Raw genomic sequence first — 10853 nt, 5'->3', positions numbered from 1 at the left:
GTTTGTTTGATCTCAGAATGTGTCTAATATTCTTCTCCAATACCATTTGAAATTTGGTTATACTGCTACGTTGTTTAATTTATTGTTTGGTTTGTAACAGGTCTAATATTCTTCTCCAATACCATTTGAAATTTGGTTATACTGCTACATTGTTTAATTTACTGTTTGGTTTATTGCTTACTAAACTTAGAAACAACCTCCCAAAATTGGAAAAACCTTCCTCACACTAAAAAAACAATTCGTCGCATAAAAAAACCTTTCTTCCCCGTCCAAAACCTTCCTCACTTCTATAAAAAAAAAAGAAAGTAAAAAAAAACGTCATCACACCCTAAATTTTCATCACAGTTTGAAGAAGAGATTTAGTTCTAAGTTTCAACTAACATCATTTATCTTCTCTCTTGATCACAACTTTAAGAACTAACAAGAGGAAAGATTTGCCAGGTGTGAAATCTCATTGTATTCGAAAATATTTTGGACTATTGACAGCTTTGATTCAAGATTTTGTAATGATATGATGACTGTAATTGATGATATATCTCATCATGATTTTCATTTTTTTGTGTTGTTTTAGTGATTTATTATTTTGGTTTTTGTAGAAAAAAGGATTATTATACAGTTATCAATTCGTTCAAGAGGTGAGTTTTCTTGGTCTGATTTTTCTGGGAAGATCAACCTCTTCTTTGTCACCATGTATTCATGCCTATCAACCTATCATGTCTTCCTATTCTATCAAGTAAGATGTCTTCATTGTCTTCTTATCTCTTCATGGTTAATTCATTTTTTTTTTTTTTTATTAGGTTTTACATGCGATCGCGTTGTCATTGGACAATTTTCACTGTTGAGATGACACCCATTTTAATAGCTGTTGAGAATGTATGTCAGATCCAAGTAAAACTCTTATTAGTTTTGTGTTTTTATATTTCACTATTTACAATTTTTATGATTGGTTTGAGAAAAAATATCTCAGAAACTGGTATTTTTTTATTTTTTTTGGTGTTAATGTCCACATAAGTAACTGTTAAGTTAATTTGGATGGCAAACTGACAGAATCACCACATTGTTAAAATTGAAAAGTTGGATGTACAAAGTGTTAACAAAAAAAGTTGGTTGCCCACTATGTGAAATTGGCCATAGTTTGATGCCCAGAAATTCATTTTTTTTTCTTTAGGAAATGGTTGAATCTAATATTAATGATACATTTTGCATTTTTTTTTAAGTGTTTTACCACTGGCGAGAATAGTTGATGAACACAGATGGAAATTTATTTCAGGCAATATTCTTACAAATCATGGAATCCTATGGGATCTTATACAAGGAGGACTTGAGCATGCTTAAATATCATAGGAAGCTTAAATTCATTTGACGTGAAGGAACCTTCAATGTTTTTAATAAATAGAGTGGTATTGTTGCTCTTTTCATTGAAACTATGTTCTTGAACACAAGTGATAACAGTAAGATTTTGTTTTAATGTAATATAAAGCTACAACAAAGGTATATTAAGTTTGCTTAAGGTTGAAAGGCGTTTTTTCCTCTGGCAGTAGCAGTAATCAGAAATATGTCAGGAGCAGTTTTTTTTTGGTTGAAAATGTAATGACGACTTTAGAAACTTTTGTTGCAAGTCTTTAGGATTGCACTTTTTTTTTGTCAATTGAACAAAGAATTGTCTATCTAATGGTGATCATATTGTAATGTTTCCTATCAATTTTGTTTATTGTGTAGACAAATTCAAGTCTTAAGGTTCTGTGTCATTCTACTTATTATGTAAATTTGATTTTGAAAATTAGCGATATTGGACCATCATAGATAATACGTACAAACATTTTCCACGCTCTATTTCATTATTTAAAAAGGTAATGGCCTTCATCCTCCTATTCCACTCATAGGTATTTGCATTTTATTTATTTTACTCTGCAATACTACATACTTCACACATTGGAATCAAGTTTTCAGAGTTCCTGACAAAGATTGATAGGCATTTTGGAAAGGAGCTGGAGAATGAGCCCAAGTTTTTGAACAATGGTGATGCAGGGTTTGTTAAGATGATTCTACTTAACTAATGGTGGTCAAAACTTTCTCCTTTAACAAAGAGGGCCCATGAAATGGGAAAGTGGTGGCGTCCCTATACTTTTTAAATAGCCATGAGTCAGCCTATTCTCCTGACTTATTATTCTTCTTTATAGATTTCGTTACTTTTAGTTAGCTATTGTCGAAAACTCTTAGCATTTTTTCGATAACCTAGAGCGCATATTTATCCCACGGATCAGGCTGTCTCAAATCTTAGTCATTAGGCAAGGAAGTAGAATAAATGTGAGAACAAGAACACTAAGATTGAAGGAAGGATTAAATGAGCAGAACTGGGATCAACAAATATAGATAGCATAATAAAGTCGTTAATGGCAGAGTCCATAACGCATGATTAACGTGTAAATTGAGCGTTCCAAGCATTTAAGATTTTTATGTCCACTCAAAATTTGACATGGCTGATCATCTGGAAGTATTCTTGCCACTTTAGCATCCATATTCCATAATATTAAGGCAGGAGGATTAAGAAAAAATGGGAGAAATAACTGTCGATAAAAAAGAGAAACAACCTGTGAGAAAAAAAAATTAAATAGTAAGAGTCCCAATTAATTATGTTTCTCTTTTGAAGAGTCCTAATTTAGTTTCCTAATCTATAATAATAAATATTACAGGCACAAAGAGATTCCTTTATATACTAATCTTCAAATCGAGAGAAAAAAGTCATGAGCAATTCTTGAACTTCTAAGTATCCCATACTCTCGAATTCTTTCTACAAGTCTTCTTTCAGCGAGAGACTCTCCTCAAATAAGGAGATTCCTTTATATACTCATCTTCAAATCAGGAGAAAAAAACTGCGACCAATTCTTGAACTTCTAAGTGTTCTTTCTACAAGTCTTCTTTCAATACCTCCCCGGTACATAGAAAGCACCATCTCGAGTTCTCTTAGCAACTTCACAAATAATGATGAACGACATTTTCTCTTTCACAACAACATGATTTTGAGTTCTTTTAACTAGGTAGCTATGTCTACAAGAAAGCGAGATGCACCTTAAGATACTTGAAAGTGTATTTAATCAAAAGAGTTTATATTATACTAAGGAAGAAATCAAACTTTTGACAACTCAACTGTCAATACATGGTCAAATTTCAAAAGATAATATTTTTCAGGATGACCTCAAAGAATAATTAACGAGAAAATTGGAAATTTGATGCAACTGCATTGAACTAATCTCAAAGAATAATTAATATAAAATCGAAAACTGAATGTAAATGTATTGAACTAACTTTAAAGAATAATTAATGGGAACATCGAACTAACTTCAAAAAACAATTAACGGGAAATCATGAACTGGATGAAAATGCATTGAACTAACCTCAAAAAATAATTAACAAGAAATCAGAAATTGAATGCAAATACATCGAACTAACCCCAATGAATAATTAATGAAAAATTGGAAACTGGATGCAAATGCATCGAAACAATTAACGAAAAATCGGAAACTGGATACAACAACATTTAACTAATCTAAAAAAATAATTAACGGAAATCAGAAACTGAATGCAAATGTATTGAACTAATCTCGAAATATAGTTGTATTATATGTAGTTGAAATGTCTACACAAATATAGTTTTGCATTTAAAATAATATTTACCACATATTTATTCGTATGATTGGGAATGCCTAGCTATTCAACTAGGTGCAATATGATTTTCGCCTCATTTGGCATTCTCATAAAAACTTTGATCAAACGCCTATTATTAAAAAACAAAAAAAAAAGTCGAAAGGGTTCTTTATTTTTATAGGTGGGGTTTTCACGTTGCAAGATTGATATAATATTTATATCTCATAGCTCTGTATAGTTGCAAATATTTTTCAAAATAATATAATATAAAACGGCACCCGTTCATAGGACGGGTTCGAAAAGTAGTTAGGACCTAATCTAATACCACGGTTTCCAAAGCACTCAGCCGAAAAGTTGACTTCTCCTGGTAAAGAGGAGATAACCACATGGTTTGATGATGATAGGGTACTCACCTATCTTCTCAAGACTCATGGATCGTTATTCCCGCCAGGCGCCAGTACATGGTTCCCCTTGCTGATAGAGCTCAATATGTGTCCTTGATCATTGAACATCACTCCAATGCCTATGGGGCCTGGAATCCTTGCAGCACTATCTTTCTTCATTTCCTTGCACTCATATCAACCTCTTAAAAATCATGATATCTGAAACCTTGTTAAACAGCGCACCTTTGACAGCTTTCCTGGACAGTGTATCCAATATCTCACTTGTTAATTGAATCGAGACACAGACAAAAAAAATTCTTCCTAAACAACCTTGTTTCTGCATTTCCCAAGAACTTTAATTATCCGTAAACCCCTAATGATCGGGATTTTAGCATCAGCTTTTGAGAGAGCTGCTCGTGTTATATATTAGTTTTACTAGAGTTTGCTAGTATGTTGGAATGACAATATAATACTATCAGCCCAATCAATCAATGGTGATAGTGGGTGTATGGTGAAGGGCTAGACGAGGTTGCAATAGGTTATTTTGATGTAGTTTTAGGGTCTGCCCAACCCAAAACATGATTTTTAGGATAATGGCAAATTTGTAATTTTTTTTTCGTGTCTGCCCAACACAAAATGGGTTGTGCTCCTAGCGAGTACCTTTAGTTTTCAAGAAACGGGCCTCACCTCCCTGATTCTGATCCGGGTACATAAAAAACCCTCCGGTTCGGCCCGCACCACATAACCTCCCTATAATTCATGTTGCGTTAAATAATCTCCCTATTTTTTAGAAAAAAGAAATCACGATCTCTTTTGTTTATCTTTTTATTTTTTCTCTCCCCTTTTTAGCTTTTGAAAAAAAAAACCCCCATTTTCACTCATTGTTTGTCGTTCAATAAATTTAATTTCTTTACTTTCTCTTCTATTATGTTCAATTTTGAAAAGTCTTTTTAGAAAATTTTCATTTACGGTTCAAAAATCACGTATGATTATGTTGTAGAGGAGTTTGGTTCATTGGAAGATTTGATCTTGAATCAACTCATTTATCTCTTCAACTTGTTTTTTGAATGAAAAATAACGGTCTTAACTTCCAATTGGAGGGGTGGAATCAATTTTTAATTTTTTTTCAATTCAACTTCATGTGTATTGAAAAAGATTAGTGCAAATTTATCTTTTCAACTGGTGGATTTAGATATGTTTGCTTTCACTCTTCTTTGTTTCTCTCTGGTGGAATAGTTTTCGACTTTTCGTCAAAATTTGATTTTCTTTCAATTGATTTATTTCTTTTCCGGTCTTATAAATGGACGTTTCAATGTGCAAAAAAATCTGCATAGCAAGTTGACTATGTAAATTTATTTTTGCATAGAAATTTGACTATGCAAATTTAGTTTTGCATAGCATTTCGATATGTAAATTTATTTTTGCATAGAAATTTGACTATGCAAATTTAGTTTTGCATAATATTTTGATATGTAAATTTATTTTCGCGTAGCAAATTGACTATATCAAATTGACTGTGCAAATTTACTTTTGCATGACAATTTGACTATGCCAAATTGATTTTCACATAGTAATTTCGAATTAAAATGTATTTTTACTTTATCTTCATTTTCAGTTTTTATTTTTATTTTTTGAGATTTTTTGCAAGAAAAAAATTAGATATTTGTATTGGGTTTATTATTTATTTTTATTTTTCAATAGAAAAAAGGACGTAGGAAAAAATGAGAACCTGAGCTAAGTTACGGGGTATCTGTGTCCATTTAAATTGTGGTTTTGTTTTTGAAAAAGATAGGAAGGTTTTATGAGTTCTCTAGCTGGCGAATAGTTTTTATAGACCTGATTATGCACTCAGGGAGATTTATCGTAAAACTTGCTTTTGTTTTAGCAAGAAAATTTGAGAAAGTGAACCGGGATTGTTTTAGTTATTGACTTTATTGTTGGATTTGAGCACCAGCCGACCTGAACCAAGAATAAAGATTTCGAAATGAAGCAGCAACTCATCTATTAAATTCGTTACTCACTGTCAATTTTTTACAAGATCGACTTCCTGCCATTGAGTGCCTGTGTAAGCCGTTCCCTGCATTAGGTTGTTTGATCAGCAATGCCAGCATTGAACCGAACTTATGCAGTTCAGGAAATAACTTGAGAGAAACATGAGTTTCTTGCTAATGAAATAATAATGCTAATTTGATTTCTATTGGAATGAAACAGAAATAACAACTCCGATCCTGACGTTTCACGGATTCACGTTTCATGAACTGGACGCCTGCGTGTTCAGATAATTTGTTTTTTTCTCTTGTGGGCCCTGGGCTTAACTTTGACCCACCTTCACTTCTACGGTATTCGGTTAACCCAACGCCTCGATCCACCTTCAGTCTACTCCAGCCAATCACAATCCTCCTTTCTATGTTGTATCCAATCAGAATCAAGCACACGGATCGTGTGCTTCTTTCCTAGTCAGAAAAAGAGACGGTTACACTCAAACACATGTCTATAAATAGTCCCACAAACTTGATCATTCTCATCCCTGACTCCATTCTCTCGTCTCGTCGCACCAAATAAAAATCTTGGTTTTCTAGCAATGGCTCGTACAAAGCAGACTGCTCGCAAATCAACTGGTGGAAAGGCTCCAAGAAAGCAACTCGCTACCAAGGTTTGTTTACTAATCTTTCATCTCATTCTTCGAAATTTCTTTTTAAATCAAGATTTAGGGTTTTGAAATTAGTGTTTTAATTGAAGGCTGCAAGGAAATCAGCACCAACAACAGGAGGAGTAAAGAAGCCACATCGTTATCGCCCCGGGACTGTTGCACTTCGGTATAAATTTCTTTAATTATTATATCTTTTTGAAAATTAGTTAACAAACCCTAACTTTAATTGTTTTGTTTCTTTATGAATTAACAGTGAAATCAGGAAGTACCAGAAAAGTACTGAGTTATTGATCCGTAAGCTTCCGTTCCAGCGTTTGGTTCGTGAAATTGCACAGGACTTCAAGGTAAATAAATAGTTACTTCACAATTAACTATTACTGTTAATTTCATTGAGAGGGTTGTTTTTTTTTAAAAAAAATTTGGTTTTGTTATTGTGTGTAGACGGATTTACGATTCCAGAGCCATGCTGTGCTAGCACTACAAGAGGCTGCAGAAGCTTATCTCGTGGGTTTATTTGAAGACACAAATCTCTGTGCAATTCATGCAAAGCGTGTCACAATTATGCCGAAAGACATACAGCTTGCCAGGCGTATTCGTGGTGAACGTGCTTAAGTCATTGTCAAGTCAAGTTTTTAGGAACGTTTAGTTTCTAGTTTAGTATGGAAGTATTATGATGTAATGTAAAAACAGATAATTTGATATTTCTTTCTTAAATACCACAATTTACATGTTCCATCTTTAATGTTGCTCAACTACATACACATTACCCAGCTTGAATTCCTTCATAAAAACGTGAGACTCAACTGTAACTTGTCATTCGCCAGTTATTACCTTGGGTTTGTTGTGTGCTCCACAGGGCTGTTTTATCGGTGAATCCCACATTTGTCTCTGATTATATTATAATCGCAATTCACTATTTTAGTTTCGAGTTGGCCTTCGAAAAAGGCTTTGACTTACTGATGAAGATTATGATGGCATAAAGGTTCATGATAATATTTTCTATAAATGAAATATCAATGCCCGCTATATTTCTGGTCTTCCCTCGACTTACCTGAAAAGTTAAAATCTGATTCTCTACCTTCTGTCTCTATATGCACCTATTGAGAATTGAGATTACTAAATGACTGAATCTGACATGTGTTCTTAGCTTATGAGCATGTTCTCTGGAGCTCATCTAATGAGGCTGTAATTAGAAGTGCATCTAAGGTTTAATATTTCTTTTCAAGCATGGGGATTGACGATTGAGGACAATTGATAGCCAAAGTGAAACCAGCATTTGGTTGGAAAATAGGATCTTCTTGGAACTAAATATGTTCGAGTTAACTATATAGAATAATCTGACAGACAGAATGATAGTATTTCAGGTTGTGTCGATCAATTGTATTTAGAAACCCCATAATCAGCAGAAAAATAGCACAAAAACACGAAGTTCTGTTTCATCTTCCCTGATAGAGGAACTCCGACATTGAGCAACATGAAGTGTTGCTCAGTTGTTAATAACTAACCCTAGATATTAACAATTATGTGCTATTAGCAAACCCCGCATTTAGTCCTGATTATGTAGTAATGGCAATTGTAGGAGAAGAGTTTAGTCGAGCGCCCATTAGTTGCTCAGTTGATAAGGCGCGCGCCCACTGGTCGGTTTACATTGCTTTTTGATTACGGAGATATCGGGATTGATTTGTGGCTTGATTTTTAGGCAACCACAATTGGTATGTTGCAACAAGTGAAGACTCCACCTTTAGAAACTCCAGAAGACCTGTACGTAATTATAAATGGATGTAACGTTGTAAACTCCCATTGATTCATACAAGCAATAATACTCCTTTATTCTCCAGTGGACGTAGGAAGCCACAATGGCTCTGAACCACTATAAATTTTTTGTGTTATCTCTTTAATTACTTGTTATTTACTACTGTTAGGAACCACAACTCAAATATACTTACTCTTTACCAATTACCAACAACAATATAAACCTTTCTCTTTTTTTATACCAAGTGCGAAAAATGCAATCCGAGTCTAGTGAAGATTAATTCACTATGTCCTTAAAACAGATTTTCCCCTTAATGGTGCTTCAAGGTTGGATGGGAAACTGTCTCCCAAAATAGAACGGATTTTTCCTTCTATGGAAAGCAGCACTTCAATTCCACAGAATTAGCGAACTCAACACTGAGCACTTCGATGAGTTCAATAAGCTCATTGCCGACTTATTGAATTTGGATGAAAAAGTGCTTGAGCACTACATGGCGATATGCCTTTAGAATTTCTTTCCGGATGATCTCGAGTATCTCGCATCTAATTTGATGGCAGAAAAGGAAAGCTTGGATTATAAAGTGGTGGCTACAATATTGGTGAATCATGAGTATGGTAAGAAGGACCTCGCAGTCTACAGAGAGTCAATGCTTGAAGTTTTGGTTGTGAGTGGAAGAAACTATGAAAGGAATAATGGTATAGGTGGTGGATCGCTCTAAATCAAGTGTGAGACGTGATCGATTATATGAAAACCAATGTGCATTTTGCCACAAGAAAGGACATTAGAAATTTAAATGTCCCAAGTTGAAATCGAAAGACCAAGATTATTCAAATATTGAAAGTGTGAATGTTGCACAAGATGGAGATAGTGATGACAGTTCAGATTTTTCTTTTAGTGCTTTGATGGTTGGTTGTTCCACGAGTGAGTGGATTTTTGATTCTAGATGTACTCAACATATGTATCCCAATAGGGATTTGTTTACTAGCTTCAAGGAGCTAAATAGTGAAGATGTTCTGTTAGGTAATGACTATATATGCAGAATACGTGGAAAGGGAACTATCTGTTTGAAGATGCTTGATGGAGCAGTTAGAGAATTGGTTGGTGTTCGGTACGGTATATGTCGGATTTGCAATCTAACCTCATCTCTTTAGGTTTTTTAGAGTCCGATGGTATATAAAAGTTGTGTTTGAACATGGGGCTCTAAAGGTTGTTATAGGTGCACGTGTGGTGATGAAAATGACAAAGCAAAAGAATTTGTACTTTCTTAATAGAAGTGTAACACCCGCATTTTTAATTTAAAAACCAGTATTCTTAGCCCACATTAGTGAGAAAACCCAAACAATGTTGGTATATAGACTTTGGGCCATTTTTGGACCATTTGGAGGTCCATAATGACAAGAAAAAATGTTTTAATGTTTAGGTTTTAATTAAATTCGAAAATATTTTTTTATTTTTTGAAAACCCTAGCCTCCAAGAACAAAAAAAAAAAGAGGAAGAAGAAGAAGAAGACAAAAAGGAAGAAGGAAAATAAAAGATTATTTTTATTGTCTTTGTTCCGTATTTCTCTAACAAGGTGAGTTAGAATTTATGTTTTTAGTAGAAACATGATATGTTGTGCTTTTGTGTTGTTTATATGATGGTAAGTAGAGACTAGATAGATGTTAAAGATATTTGAATTATGACAATTCATACGTAGGTTTATGTACTAAGTTATTAGATTAAGTTAACATACTTTCTTTTGATGATTTGGTGAGGGTAGGTGTTTTATATCATGTGTAACTGTTTTGATATGAAAATCTAAGACTAGGAAGCCATTATCAGTTGTGTAGAATCATTAGAGAAGAAGGTGAATGGTAAAAGGGTAAATAGAAAACTGTACTGCGTAGTCAAAAGTTTCGTATTAGATGGAGGTCGATCCATTATTGGATGGATGTAAAATTTAATCTTAAGTTTTAAAAGACTATGTAGTTTGACATATTCGAATTATAGACAGATCCAACGGTTGGATTTCTGTCGAGGAATGCATAAACGTGACTGGTCGAAGTATAAACTACGTCAGAAAACTGCACTGCGCAGTCATAAGTTTAGGCGTAGATGAAGGATGACCCAGTCATGGAATTTCCTCATATTTGATCTGTTTATTCAGCACACATAGTAGTCATACCCAGTAATATTTCAGGCCTATCCGATGGTGGGACGTCAGTCGAGACATGGAAAGACGAGCATCTTGGTATTGGTTAAGTAGTAAATTGAAAATGGTTTATTTTATGAGTTTATTTTTGTTTTCAGTTATTGTGCATGATTTTATACAACCTGGAATTTGTTATGTATCTATCTCAAGTGTGTTTTTGATAATAGTAGTATGTTGGCATGATAATTGAGTTAGTTTGTGAAAAGTGTAGGTCTTTGGAGTGAAATAATA

General features: G+C 33.8%; 1 protein-coding gene across 1 annotated transcript; it reads left to right on the top strand.

Annotated features, from left to right (window-relative positions):
• The first annotated feature begins 6498 nt into the window (after positions 1-6498).
• LOC147512604 (histone H3.3) lies at positions 6499-7420 on the top strand. The gene is made up of 4 exons (XM_086595628.1): positions 6499-6681; positions 6768-6844; positions 6932-7022; positions 7120-7420. The coding sequence occupies exons 1-4, from the start codon at positions 6610-6612 to the stop codon at positions 7288-7290; spliced, it is 411 nt and encodes a 136-aa protein (XP_086451754.1). The 5' UTR covers positions 6499-6609; the 3' UTR covers positions 7291-7420.
• Positions 7421-10853: the final 3433 nt, after the last annotated feature.

The sequence above is a fragment of the Coptis chinensis genome, chromosome 3 (genome assembly GCF_015680905.1).
Source record: "Coptis chinensis isolate HL-2020 chromosome 3, ASM1568090v1, whole genome shotgun sequence".
Classification (NCBI taxonomy): domain Eukaryota; kingdom Viridiplantae; phylum Streptophyta; class Magnoliopsida; order Ranunculales; family Ranunculaceae; genus Coptis; species Coptis chinensis.
The sequence above is the reverse complement of the archived record's forward strand: the minus strand, read 5'-3'. Positions and strand labels throughout refer to the sequence as shown.